Source organism: Cydia pomonella, chromosome 6 (genome assembly GCF_033807575.1).
Source record: "Cydia pomonella isolate Wapato2018A chromosome 6, ilCydPomo1, whole genome shotgun sequence".
Classification (NCBI taxonomy): Eukaryota; Metazoa; Arthropoda; class Insecta; order Lepidoptera; family Tortricidae; genus Cydia; species Cydia pomonella.
In genome coordinates, this window is record NC_084708.1 from 23,199,162 (window position 1) to 23,214,136 (window position 14,975).

The 14,975-nt window shown below is 42.1% G+C and overlaps 1 protein-coding gene across 1 annotated transcript in view; it reads right to left on the reverse strand.

The window, feature by feature from the left end:
* The window catches only part of LOC133519325 (kinesin-like protein KIF21A), a 128,283-nt gene that overhangs the window by 23,576 nt on the left and 89,732 nt on the right, over window positions 1-14,975 (reverse strand). The window contains exons 8-19 of the mRNA XM_061853365.1: window positions 14,536-14,772; window positions 13,855-14,016; window positions 13,046-13,268; window positions 12,268-12,462; window positions 11,303-11,502; window positions 8,215-8,286; window positions 7,163-7,243; window positions 5,739-5,826; window positions 4,166-4,383; window positions 3,411-3,575; window positions 2,605-2,756; window positions 1,472-1,579 (exon numbers count right to left, since the gene is read on the reverse strand). Coding sequence (XP_061709349.1) covers window positions 1,472-1,579; window positions 2,605-2,756; window positions 3,411-3,575; window positions 4,166-4,383; window positions 5,739-5,826; window positions 7,163-7,243; window positions 8,215-8,286; window positions 11,303-11,502; window positions 12,268-12,462; window positions 13,046-13,268; window positions 13,855-14,016; window positions 14,536-14,772 — 1,901 coding nt within the window. The remainder of the gene's footprint in view (window positions 1-1,471; window positions 1,580-2,604; window positions 2,757-3,410; window positions 3,576-4,165; window positions 4,384-5,738; window positions 5,827-7,162; window positions 7,244-8,214; window positions 8,287-11,302; window positions 11,503-12,267; window positions 12,463-13,045; window positions 13,269-13,854; window positions 14,017-14,535; window positions 14,773-14,975) is intronic.

Here is a 14,975-nt window from a genome sequence, read left to right on the forward strand (position 1 = left end):
CGTATCGAAATGAATATTAAAGTTTAGTTTTCAATTCAAATTAAGTTCACGATTCACGAAATCTTAATTCAACCAAACGAGTAGAATAAAATGATTTTAAGAAAATGAGGCTTCTCAAATGTTTGTTGCCTGTGAGTGTAACGCCAAGCCGCTATGGGACAAACCCAACTACTTCTGTGGACGTTTTGACAAATTATAGTGTTGTACAATTAAAAACGGTGTGTTCAGATCCAGCGAATGCTTCGCTAGCGCGTCAGTTGCGAATGGATAGCTAACTCTTCGTATACACGAGCTGCATATATATGCTATACGTGCACCATAACAGACACTGGTCGTTAGACTCGGTGAGGACCAGCTGAAGCAGGTAGACAAGTTCCGCTACCTGGGGAGCACGTTAACATCCAAGTGCGACCTTGATGCTGAAATTAACAGCAGGATCGGGGCTGCGGCTGCAGCTTTTGGCAAGTTAGACCACAAGGTTCTCAGCTCACACGACTTAAAACTGGCCACTAAGATATCCGTTTATATGGCAGTCGTGCTGCCTAACCTTCTATACTCCGCTGAAACGTGGACCGTTTATCGCCGCCATATTCGCATGCTGGACCGATTCCTACGCAAAATACTGAAGATCATCGGATCTGATCGTGTTCGGAATACCGAAGTGCTGCGTAGAGCAAATGTGGGTGGTATCGAGGTATACCTCATGCGACGTCAGCTTCGTTGGTGCGGTCACGTTTCACGGATGAACGACCAGCGTGTGGCTAGGCGCATCTATTATTCTAAGCTTGAGGAGGGCAAGCGGAAACAGGGTGGCCAATTCCTCAGGTACAAAGATGTGCTTAAGCGGCACATGAAAAAGTGTCGTATAGAGCCCTCGCGATGGGAGCAGCAGGCAGCCATACGAATGGAGTGGCGGGCTACTATAAATGCCAAAGTAGCTGATTTCGAAGCTCGTCGGCGCTTAGAGCTGGACGCCAAGCGCGACGATATAAAAGCCAGACCACCCGCGGCTATGCACTATAATTACTAATTATTACTATAAGTACTACTATTACTAATTATTTTATTTATTTATTTTTTCATAAAAAGTAATTCATAGCGTTATTGTAACACGGGCGTTATGTTTAAATCCAGCAAACAATTGAAAACTATGACATATCGAATATCGATCGTCCGAGATAGTACTTGCGTTTCGTAGCAAATGTATGAACTCATACTAAACACTTATCAATATGTAAACAGGCCCTAAGGCAAGTGTACACGCTCGTAGGGGCCTTGTTAAAAAATATTAATTATTAAAACGCAGTTAATTAGAATACCGGTTTCTTTGAGAAAGTTACTAAAATTAAGCTCATGAATGCACCCTAGAAAAAAAAAACACCGTGTATTATAGTGCGCGAGCGGTTTGTGAATGGCGAACGAGTGCTATGTTCGCCAGATCTGGACACACCTCTACTAGGTAGAGACTTACGTGTTACGCTGGAAGGGCGAATTTCTATTGTCATCCGGCGGCGACGCGGGCGCCGTGTGGGACTCCCTCGCTCCGTTCGTGGTGACCACCGGCCGCTCGAGGAACGAACTGCGAGATAATGTTAAAAGTTACCTTTATACAAAAAATAATGTTCAATAGTTAATAGGAACGCGTACAATACTGGCCTTTTTGTACCCGCAAGAATGCTCTCTCCGATTCACTATATACCCGTATTAGAATCATCAGAACCATCCGCATCGAATCGGACACGGGTGAATTGCAAAAAAAATAAAGTAATTAAGCATAGTTAAGAAGCTGTGAAGTTAATTGATTCATTTGTGTCACGAAAATTAACCATGTAAATTGTATTGTATTGTACTTAATTCATACACATATAAGTCTATAACATACGTTTACACACCTTCATGCATATAACTTATGTAAATAGGAATGGCTTAATTGGCGTAACACAATGGACCAATTAACTTTTGACTAATTACAGGTCCTTAATTATGTAATTTTTTTTACAATTCACTCACACATTACGTTGATTCGGATATGACCAACGGTAGCCTACACTTACAGAGACCAGCCTTAATATTATGAGCTTTATTCATACACTCACCCGTCCACCGGCGACACGGACCTCGTGCTGGTGCCGGAGGAGACCCGCGCCAGCATGGCAGCGAGCGCGCCGGCCCCCATGCCCCACGGGTTCAGGTTCTGGTCGCCGCCTGCCCGCATACACTCACCCGTCCACCGGCGACACGGACCTCGTGCTGGTGCCGGAGGAGACCCGCGCCAGCATGGCAGCGAGCGCGCCGGCCCCCATGCCCCACGGGTTCAGGTTCTGGTCGCCGCCTGCCCGCATACACTCACCCGTCCACCGGCGACACGGACCTCGTGCTGGTGCCGGAGGAGACCCGCGCCAGCATGGCAGCGAGCGCGCCGGCCCCCATGCCCCACGGGTTCAGGTTCTGGTCGCCGCCTGCCCGCATACACTCACCCGTCCACCGGCGACACGGACCTCGTGCTGGTGCCGGAGGAGACCCGCGCCAGCATGGCAGCGAGCGCGCCGGCCCCCATGCCCCACGGGTTCAGGTTCTGGTCGCCGCCTGCCCGCATACACTCACCCGTCCACCGGCGACACGGACCTCGTGCTGGTGCCGGAGGAGACCCGCGCCAGCATGGCAGCGAGCGCGCCGGCCCCCATGCCCCACGGGTTCAGGTTCTGGTCGCCGACTGCCCGCATCGCTGCTGCCGTTCGTTCGGCGCTTTCTTCCATCTATAAGCAAAATTTGGGTTTGTAATTAGCGTATATATAAACTACGTCTTTTGTTTACCCTTCCTTTTTTTATACTACATCGATGTCAAACAAGCATGCGACTCGCCTGATGTTAAGCAGTCTCCGATCATAACACTCCTCGTTGAGCTCTGGCAGCCTTACTCACCGGCAGAAACACAACACTACGAGTATGAGTAGGGTCTAGTGTTATTTTATTAAGGTTTTCTGTAAGGTACTTCCCCAAATGGGCTCTGCTCTAGATGTAGAATGACATCCGCTGGGTTTGTGCTCTACCACGCAAAGTGAGCTGACATTCACAGTGCCCATACCTCTCTTTTGGACGTAGTTTAATGACATACCCGGGTCAGTAAGTGACATGTCCATGTGGCAAGTTTATACATATAAACACTCATTCTCAAACACGTTGTCAATTTGTTTTTTATATGGACTTTATCTACCCTTTTCTTTTTAATGGGCTTCCGTCTTCCCCACTACTTAGGGATTTTACGTCAACATATCGTTAGCGCGATGTAGAAATCGCCTGGACCTATACAGTGACATCTAGCGCACAATTCAGTAAACTTTTTCTCGCGAGCGGCTCATGAATGACCGGGAAATTCGACTTTATCAACTATAGAATAAGGTTCAACTTGCCTGTGCGACTTGTGCCCTTGCATCGGCAAGTGCTTGCTGGTGACGGGTGGCGTCGTGCGCGTATTGGAGCGCCAGGGCGGACAATCGCGACAGAGCGTAGCGGCCTGCTTCCGCGCAGTCGATTTGTTCTAGTAGGCGAGGGAGCTCATTCTCGTCGTTTTCTTCCTGTAAAAAAATATTGATAGTAAAGGTGTAAGATTAAATTAATTCTTTTTCTCGATAGCTGCAGACCGTGATAAGCTTAAGAGGGAAGAATAGCTTTGCGATCCTAGCGAAATAACGGTATTTTTTCTATGAAATTCCATTTCGGGAGAAAACTTTTTCTACTAACTAAATCTCAACTTATAACTTTGATTTTGATGTCGATCTCTTCAGCATAATATATTCTAGGTTTATAGGTTTCACTTATATTAACTTGGTTGTGCCTTTATTTCACAGTGAAGTCACAATAGTCTTGAGCGCCATACACCCTACTGGCGCTTAAGTCCTTAATGCCAATTTCAGGCATTTTGACAATTTAAAAAAAAAACGTAACGACAGAAAAAATCTATTCGGCTACCGAACCTGCTCACAAAATTTCATTAGAATCTAGAACATACGAAATCATTTTTACCCAAGCTGAATTCAGACCTTCGCTAACGCTCGGTCGATAACATCGGCTACAGTAATGAAATTTGCTCTGGCTTGCACGTTGTTTAGGGTGCTTTTTAAGCGCGGTAAGGTCACCGAGGGTAGGTCAAAATCCTATCACTCACCTCGATCTGCATGATCTGATGATGCGTATCAGCTATGGCTCCCTTCAAGTAGTCAAGTAAAGGTCCGTCTCCCTCCTGATTGGCCCGTTCCCGCTGTTTAAGGTGCCTTTCCAGTGCGCTCTCGAGGTCGCCGAGCGTGGAGCGCGCGGCGCAGGCGCGCGACAGCCAGGCCTCGAGCCTGGCCCACGTCTCGCGGTACGAGCTGCGGGAGCGGTTGCCTGAGGGAAATAGAAGTTACAGATAAAATGTTAATTTATATGGTTCCACAAAGAGTTGCGTTCACAAAATATCAGTTTATGGGAAGCAAGACTCGGAACCGGTTTTTAAATTACCGGTGAATACCGGTTTATTTCGATTTTCCTCCGAACTATTATAAGCGAACGCGAAAAAAGAACGCGAACATTTTGAGAACTTTATTGTAACCTAAAAAAAAAGAAATAACAAGCACTGGTTTCTATTAGCACGTCTTGTTATCTTTCATTTTAACAAATCAATGTTTTGAAAACAGACTCACTTAATTAATAATGATTTTTTTTTCTGCGGTGGCATCATGGTTCCATTTTTAACACTTGTCGCTATGCCCGTCACTTTCGCGCTTACATACATGTTAGAACGTGACAGGCATGGTGGCAAATGATAAAGAGCCGACCATCTTAGGCCTACTGGTGGACGTTTAGGTAGACGTGCGAAAAATACTGATCTTGATCTTATTTGTAAATTTCGTAATGTTTGGACTGCTAAAAATGGTAATTTTGTATTACACATAACCTGTACTTCAACTTGAATTAACTACATAAGTAGTGTAAATGAAAGCACATATAACCGGGGACGCACGCTTGCGACCTCATTATTAAAAGGCAAGATGAGAAGACGTGCTAATAGAAACCAATACTTGTTATTTACATATTACGTAACAAAAGGTGTACAATTTCAACGACTAAATCTATAAATTGTACATTTTTGCTCTAAAATCATTACCGGGCTCTTAAGACAAACAAAAGATCTACCAATGGTCAGTGTTTGTCAGTATAATCTCTGCAAGAATAGTACATTATGCAACGAGGGGGAAGTGAAATTTTGGATACAAGGGTGATAAATCGAATTGAAGACCCGAGTTTGCAATAATCTTACCCCCGGAGCTACACACAATGTTTTTCATAACACTTGCGAAGAAAAAGCTAAATTTTAAGCGAAATGATTCTCAAATACGGTGACATATAAAACATTCGTCCGCCATATTGTCATTTGTGGACAGGTTAGGCACCGAAGGCCTATTCGGCATTCAGCCAAGATTGAAAATTATGTAAAAATATTTTTAACGGCTGTTAAATTAATCAAATTAAATAATTTTTAAAATAAACAAAAATATTAAATTATAAACGTCAGTATTTTAAAAGGTATAACTCGTTTATGCTACTTGGTTTATATGAACATATATATAAAAAAGCTAGCTTTTTTTCACAATCCATAACTCCCACGGGAACAAAATAGGCCTTTGTCCTTCAGTACAGCTTCATGAAATAAGATCTTGTTCGAGCAAGTGTGATGAAAATAAATAAATGTTAAAGCTTACCGCGAAGTCTTCCCGCTGCCCGGCTGCTAAGCTTGTCGCGGTGTCCCCGTCGGAGTAACGATACCTCTTCCTGCTTCCGTTTTAATACCTACAATAAAATAATATAATTGATAAGCTTTCCCGTGCAAACATCCTTAGTTTACCAAAGAGAATTTGATATAGAGGTAGATTGTCAAAAAAAAACTTTGTAGCCACGGTAAATTTACTGCCATCTTTCGACCCATGATTAAAACTTTTAGAACGCCATTAGACTTTGATCCTTATTCTTTCACTGATATGTGTTAAATTTGTTAAATATCAAAAACGTGGCGCCATCTAATATATCAATTGCCGAGAGATTTGACTGCCCATATTTGAGGCATTGTGATGACATGCATGTTTCTAGAAGTACCTATTATGTCTAACCACTAAGTAGGTGCTTCTAGAAACATAACTGTCTTAGTAATTATTTAGTGATAAGTTTGTACATATTAACATAGCTGTAAGTGCATACTAACATACTTATGAGTCTAAAGTTACTTGAAATAAATGATTAAATAAAATATCACATGCCAAAGGTTTTAGCTGATGCCCGGTAAGATGGCGCCACTTTTTGATATTTAACAAATTTAACACATATCAATGAAAGAATAGGGATTAAAGTCAAATGACTTTCTAAAAGTTGCACGCACGCTGGTGAGCGCGCTCCTCTGCGCAGACTTGTCAGCACTTACAATAAAAAATTTAATCACGTAGATATTTTTGGTTGTAGTTTAACCTTTTGAACGCCACGCCTATCGTACGCGGCATGTAATCGTGAACCTTGTCTGTACGCATGAAGGTTGATATTGGGCTGTAGCCGCGCGCGTCATATGACGTCTTTGGCGGTCAAAAGGTTAAATGTTTATAAAAACGTATTATTGATTTTTTAACACACCCTAAAAACTAAGTACTTCTTCTAGTTTCTTGTACTGTATTTCATGTACCTACCAAATACATAACCAACCATTCTATGTTGTTGTCGACACCAAGACTCCTTAAGACTGTCGGTGTTTAGCTTCCGCTCTGAATTAATATTATTTATATTAATCAGTGGTAATCGCTGTGGGCCACACATATTGTAAACAATATAGTAATTGTTTTTGTAAGTATTACTTGTAGTGGCTGTTTGTTTACCCTAATAAAGAGAAAAAAAAAGTTTCAATCATGTGTCGAAAGATGGCAGTAAATTTACTGTGGCTACAAAGTTTACTTTCTCATTCCACCTCTATTTCAAATTCACTTTGGTTTATCTGAGGGTTATAGAAGCAATAACGCCTCTGTCCATATTTGGCAGATGTCGAAATTGTGCCACAAATTAAGGCGCACAGAAACGCAACCTCTGTACTTAATATGAAAAGAGGCATTTTTGCTTCTATTCCCCTCATATAACAAAATTATTTTACCTGTTCTTTTAATCTTGTTTCGGCTTCTAAAGACCTAATGATGTTGGCATTCTTGCGAGATTCTTTCCGGAGTTGAGCCACCTGTCAACAAACACCAAATTTTCTTGGTAAGGTACACGACTTTTTTATTTTAAATTTCCAGGGGAATATTACGCGAAACTCTGCGTAGGGGGCGCCACTACCACAATCCATCACAATCTGAAGGTGTACCGCGAAACAAGAAAATCGAAATTTCGCTGTCTAACCTCTCTATCACTCTTGCATATTCGAGCGAGAAAGAGGCAGATAAATAAATTTGGATTTTCTCGTGTCCCCGTAAGCCCTTTGTAAACAAACCGCCTTGATGCATCAATGTCATATATTGTTATCTGTAAAAACTTTTCAAAATACAGTTTAAGGCACAGTATGTATAAGTTACTCTATGGTGTCCACAAAAAAATTGCAATGCACATTCTCTGCTCCTGTGGACCACTAATGTCAAAAAGAAGTACCCACCTAGGGCGGCACGTATTGCAACCCTATGAGGTACAGAACATTACGGCCCAAAGAATCTGGAATTTCCTGGATTCAACGGGCATCAGTAATGAACTTTAAAGGGCTGTCACAATAGACCAATGCCTGGTCGACGTGGCATTCAAAGGCCCACAAACTACAATAATAATAATACTCTATGGTTTACTAAAAGTGTCAGGTCTGCTCTTAACCGCTTAAGAACAGGAGTTGGCAACTGCGGCCACCACTGGTACAAATGGGGCTGGAGCTCCTCTCCTGCCTGTAACTGCGGGCACCCAGACCAGACCATCAACCACATCATTCTGGAGTGCCCCCTTACTAGATACACAGGCCATGTAGATGATTTTAAGATCCTATCAGAAGAAGCGGTCGCGTACCTAGGAAGGGCGAAATTCTAATTATAAGTTTATCTATGTACTTAATCCAGTGACATACATATATACACTCTGGCGGCACAATATTGCAGTAATACTCCCTATTTAGTTATGTTACATCAGATTATATTCTCTATTATTTTTATAAAGCATACAGTTGTTTACCTCTTTGGCTCTAGCCGCTTCGGCCTGTTGATGTCGTTTGGCCTCCTCGCGCATGCGTTGAATCAATTTGACCTATAACAAAGACAACATAGGAATACAATACGGAGTAAAGATAAAAGTTATCCATATTGGAAGTAAAGTTTTACATGATTAATTATTAAGTACCTGGGCGACCGAGCTTTGCTCGGTTATAACTATTTATTGTAATATGGTGGTGTATAGGTGATAATCTTAACTACATTTTTTACTAAATTAAACTTGTCTAATACAATAAAAATTAAAAAATTATATATAAACTTGAACATATATAAAAAAAAAGTTAGTCACCGGGCGAGATTCGAACCCGTAATACTCGTTTAGCAGTCCGCGTCTTAACCCGCTGGACCAGACGGACAGTGGCCGGCAATACGAAATTAGCGACCATATTCTGCGTCGAAAGAAAAACGCATGAAAACTCGAAAACACGCGTTTTCCTAAACATAAGACTAATCTAGATCGATTGTATACACCCAAAAACCCCCATATACCAAATTTCAGCGAAATCGTTAGAGCCGTTTCCGAGATCACAGAAATATATATATATATATATATATATATATATTATATATATATATATATATATATATATATATATATATATTATATACAAGAATTGCTCGTTTAAAGGTATAAGATACCTGGGCGACCGAGCTTTGCTCGGTTATAACTATTTATTGTAATATGATGGTGTATAGGTGATAATCTTAACTACATTTTTTACTAAATTAAACTTGTCTAATACAATAAAAATTAAAAAATTATATATAAACTTGAACATATATAAAAAAAAAGTTAGTCACCGGGCGAGATTCAAACCCGTAATACTCGTTTAGCAGTCCGCGTCTTAACCCGCTGGACCAGACGGACAGTGGCCGGCAATACGAAATTAGCGACCATATTCTGCGTCGAAAGAAAAACGCATGAAAACTCGAAAACACGCGTTTTCCTAAACATAAGACTAATCTAGATCGATTGTATACACCCAAAAACCCCCATATACCAAATTTCAGCGAAATCGTTAGAGCCGTTTCCGAGATCACAGAAATATATATATATATATTTATATACAAGAATTGCTCGTTTAAAGGTATAAGATATAATATATTTAAATTATATAAGTATATACCGAGGATAACTATAGCCAGCTTAAATCTAAAATAGGCCCTTGAGGCATTTTACCAAGGGTGCTGGCGGTATTTCCTCGTTATATCACAATACTGATACGTTGTGCGAGGAAGCCACCAGCTCTTCGATCACCAGTTACGTTAACCAGACACTTCGCGATTTCTGCAAAAAACTTGTGCGGACTGGGACCCCATGGACCTAGAGTTTCAATACCAAATGGTACACCATGATACTCTCTACAGAGGCTCTTATATTTATTACGTTTCAAAATTTGCGCTGCGCCCGCTTTTACGTTAGTCCGTTGGAGGTGGGACGGTGCCAGTGTCTACGCAGGTAGCATCCCACACTAACATCCGTCCCAAGGCCTCTTGCCATCACACCTGATAATGCCAGTCGGCTCAAGAAGAGCAGGCACATAGATATTCGGGCCACTTAAATCATGCGAACAATCATTGCGAAGTTTGCATCCTTTTGTTTGTAGCGAACCAGCGACAAAACTCCCATTAGGCTACCACCAGTTCAGCACTGACAAACGCTATTGAGAACGTAACTTACTTTCTATGCATCTCGCTCGTACTCGCATATAAGTGCGAGCGAGATGTATAGAAAGTAAAATACGTTCTCGATAGAGTATATGTCAATTTTGACACTGTGAGTGACTCATGGTACGGGTATAGGTAGTTTGATTCCCTCAACATACCTAGATCAAATTGAGACCGCTCAACTGATCTCGCTGGAGCGAAAACTGTGGAATCCAGTGTAGCAAAACCATCAAGTGTGATGCGGAAGGCTCCTGGATTTTCCCCAGGCTACCATCCCCCAACACGCTCCAATTGCTCTACCATAGAAATTTAGAGCCCGAGTTAGGTAAAAAAAAAACCTTTTTTCATTTCTCATGCTCTGAAAGTGGGTTATTGTTATTCTAGAAGGTGTGCATAAAGTGATAGGTTTCCGCACAAGAGCAATTTACATTCCAAGTACATTTTTTTTACGATAAGTAATTAAATTTCGGTTTTAAATGGATTTGTTGGACAGTTTCCATTCTGATATTTAACTCCTCATTCCGTAAATAACGATACATTTACCTAAATTGTTAATTAACAGTACCCTTATGAAGTAACATGTAAGTTTATACTTAGTCATGTTTTTTAATAGACATGTATTTTTTTAATACACGTGTAATCTACCTTATCATGTTTCACTGAATGCAGCAGGGCCGGATTTAGGGGAGGGCAACCGGGGCTACTGCCCCGGGCCTCCACAAAAGAGGGCCCCCCCACAATAGAGAATTCGGTAAATTTACCATTTTATTTGGAAAAAATTTGAGGCCAGGGGGCCTCCACTCCTTTATTGCCCGAGGCCTCCAGACCTCTAAATCCGGCATTGGAATGCAGTTAATTTTTCAACGTCAATATTAGTTGTGCAGTCCGTCTTGTGTGACCGTATGATCTCTGGCCGCAGCTTGGAGTAGTTTTCGTCCTTTACTCGTTTGGGTTTTATTTAGATAACCGTACCATAACTTATCAATGTATGAATGTAGTGCACTTCATTGTTAAACGTCATCTGCTGCTCCGTCTGCCATTGCTAGTTTGCCATTGCACGTCGCAGTTTCGTATATTTTTAAGATGTTTTAGAGACATTATATATACAACAACATACATTATCTCTCTTCATGGAGTGCAGTTCATTCTTCAACGTTAATATTTGTTGTGCAGTCTGTCTTTGTGACCTTTGTAGTTTAATATGATCTGTGGCCGCAGCTTGAAGTCGTTATCGCCTTTTACTCGTTTGAGATTTATGGATAAAAGTATCTTATCAATGTATTAACGTTATAAAAAACGTCATCTACTGCTCCGTATGCCATTGCGTCGCAGTTGGTATATTTTTAACATGTTTTAGAGACATTACATATAAAACAACATACCTTATCTCTTTTCATGGAGTGCAGTTCATTCTTCAACGTCAATATTTGTTGTGCAGTCTGTCTTTGTGAGCGCTGCAGTCTGGTATGCTCTCTGGCCGCAGTTTGAAGACGTTTCAGCTCGCGCGACATCCCGCTGAGACGACGCTCATATTCGTCCTTTACGCGCTTAAGTTTTTCGCTGGGTGGTGATGCTTGGGATGCTGTGAAAGATAAGTTAGATTAATAACATGTATCATACTGATAGAGCTAATTTCTCAAACGGTTTGCTAATAGAAGAAGTACATTAAAAGAGTAAGAGGGTCAGTTGCACCAATTAAACAGACCGATTAATGGCAATCAGCAGTTAACTAAATGTGGAACTTCCAATACAATAAAAAGTATAATAAAGTTATCACTTATCATAAAACCGAATAGTATATTGGACACCGAATCGAATATTCGACAGGTAAATGATATTGTCTCTTCAGTTTAAATATCTCTCGCTATATTCAACGCAGGATTGTTAGAATTGTAATTTATTAATTTACTCTTTGATTTACAGTAACATATCTAAGACTACTCTTAGTAAACTTCTGTCTACACAGAACCTTGTCTTCGTTGCGACTACTCTAACTGTTCTTAACTACTACTTATATTTCGTCATATTGAGATAATTAGGTACTAAAAGTGGATAGATTTTTGTCTCCTTTCGCGCGTGTGGCGCGATGTAGTTGTTCGATGAGACGCGCTTTGGTCGTCTTAATTACTAATTATATTTGGTCAAACTAAGAAATTTTCTGAGAGTGGATAGAACTTTGTCCCTTTCCGGATGTGGGGCCTTAATTTGTGGTTGAAGTGTGTCGAGCCGTTGTTCGTAGTACTACCTCAGCGCGGCGAGGCGTTGTTGGGACAACTCTAGTTGTTCGATGAGACGCGCTTTGGTCGTCTTGCTAATTAGGTACATTTGGTCAAATGAAGACACTTACTAAGAGTGGACAGAACTTTGTCCCTTTCCGCGTGCGTGGCCTTAATTTGTGTGTGAAGTGTGTCGAGCCGTTGTTCGTAGTGCTGCCTCAGCGCGGCGAGGCGTCGTTGGGACAACTCTAGTTGTTCGATGAGACGCGCTTTGGTGTCGATGTCGTCGCTTAATGCGGTTAATTGGGCGGAGAGCGCGCGTTGGGCTGTTGAAAAATAATAGCAAATAATAATAGATAAAGCAATCGGCTATCAGAGGAATTGTTTAAGACGATATTTACGGTAATTTTCTACAATCGCACCACTTGCCGTCGGCAGGGCGTTTATCTTTCCACCTCGGAATCAAAATGGTTTCGTACTCCAACCTAAATCGTTCTTCCGTCGACGCTCTGGCTTTGGAATGAGTTCCCTGCTCAGGTTTTCTCGAGGGATTACAATATGTGACCCCGGCCGACAAAACGTCCCACTTTGTCGCTTGCCGTAAGGAGATTTACATGTATCTTTAAACGAATAACCTGACAAGGCATCATTATGGCAATCGACAAAGTGGGACGTTTTGCCGGCTGCAGTCACATATGGATTTCTTGACAGTAACATAAAATTCCTACAAGGTCGGCAACTTAACATGGCACTTCTGGGAATCTAGACGATTACAGGCTGCGGTAACCGCTCTCCATTAGACTTTTTTTATATTACGTCGGTGACAAACAAGCATACGGCCCGCCTGATGGTACGCAGTCACCGTATCCTATGGACACCTGACCGTTTGTCACAAACGTGAAAACTCACCTTTGACCTCCTCTTCCTCCCGCTCCTCCGCCTCCGAGTCGGAGTCCGGGTCGGAGGGCGTCTCGTCGTCGGCGCTCTCGCCCTCGGCGCGCTCGCGCACGCCGACGCCGTCGCCGAGCGCCGCGTCGGCGTCGGCGTCGGCGGCGCTCGTCATGCTGTCGCTCATGTTCAGCTTGCGTTGGAATTCGAGCTCGCCCATGCTGCGGGCTAGGAGTTCTTTTTCCTATGAAAAAAAAAATTGTCATTGGTTCTCAATATATGATAGCCGTGAGTTCATTTCCTATCCGCAGATGTCTTGCCATTGTTCCCTTTCAATTATTAAAGTTTGTACAAGAGCCAATATTTAGTTTTCAATTTGCAAGATATATTATACCGAAATTCCAATCGTGAAGATAGGTTTTAATTGTCAAATGTATGGAATCCTGAGATTTGTTTGTGTAAAAACCATTGATATCCGAATCAAACACGCGTAGTGACACTGTGAGTGTGGTGTGCTTGGATAGACAGTGGTAACGTTGAAAGCGAACGCAGCCGACGCGCACGAATGAGGGTAGACCGAGCGCGGTCTACACAACTTTGAGCTATCTTCAGTTACCCGTGAACAAGATGCATGTAACTGCGTCGGAATATCGAGAGCTCAAAAACAGTACAAAAGGTAATCACGGTCCATATCCCGGTCGATTCAAGTCTAGTGAAACTAACCGTGAATCATTCAAAACTGTTAATTTTATACTCACTTTGGAAGTTAAAAAAATCTGCTTAATATAACGTTCAATTTTTACAAATACATTTGATGTAACTCCACATACCTTGTACAGTTCCCGTTTAGCTTCGTCGATAATCGAGGACGTGTCGTGCACGGACTCGTGTCGTGTCCGCGCCGCCATCGCTTCTCGTCGTCGACTCGCTTCGTAGAGAGCGTTGGCTTCCATGAGTTGAGCTCGGAGTTCTTCTATCTCGCCTACGTAGCCCTGCCAAAATGAATTTGATGGTTATAATATACAACAGATAATATACAACATACCTGAACTAAAGCAATCAAATGAACAATCAGCAGCCTCAGGACTTCCATCCTTCGGCCCCCAGTTGCCAAGAGCTTTCTCAGTAACCAGTCCGCTGTTCTTCGCAGACAGTTGGTCTGTACCCTTGGCTTTGACTCTTAAATAAGTTTATGGCAAAAATTTCATTTTTGGTACAAGCTTTTATCGCTGACTGTACTTTTCCCTAAAAACCCCAAACACAATTAGGTTACGTTGTTTTATAACAGAGTTCCTATGGCCACCTCCTGTCTCAATCATCAGATCATCTCGATGGTACCATAATATTGCATTGTCACCCGACTTACATATGTATGCAACTTTTCAGCTTCATCGGAAACCGGGAAGTGGGTCAAATTTAACTTGCAAGATTTGATTACAAACAGACAACGGTCAGGTGAAAGTAAATAAAAGCTTGTAATATACTATCAGCAAAACGATGGTACAACACACCTGAACTAAAGCAGTCAATGAACAATCAGCAGCCTCAGGACTTCCATCCTTCGGCCCCCAGTTCCCAAGAGCCTTCTCAGCAACTAGTTCACTGTTCCTCGCAGACAGTTGGTCTATGGTCCCTTGCATGGCCTTGACTCTTCGCCGGAGGGATTCAACTTCGCCTGTTAGTATGGCGTTCTCTTGTGCGACGTCGCTCCAGCCCTCTTCGCCGTTTTCTGAGATGATGCGTTTGCCCTGAAAAAAATTGATTAAAATTAATTTTCTCTGCCGATAAATATTGGTATTGGCTTTGGTAAGAACCAAATCTATACGCGTAGGGTATGTGTACTATTTGTCACCTCGAAGACTCGGCCCGTTGCGTTGTTTTTTATTTATTGGGAATTCAGAGGTTTACTCTATCTTATCCCTGGAACGGTCCCAATGGGAGTAACGGACAT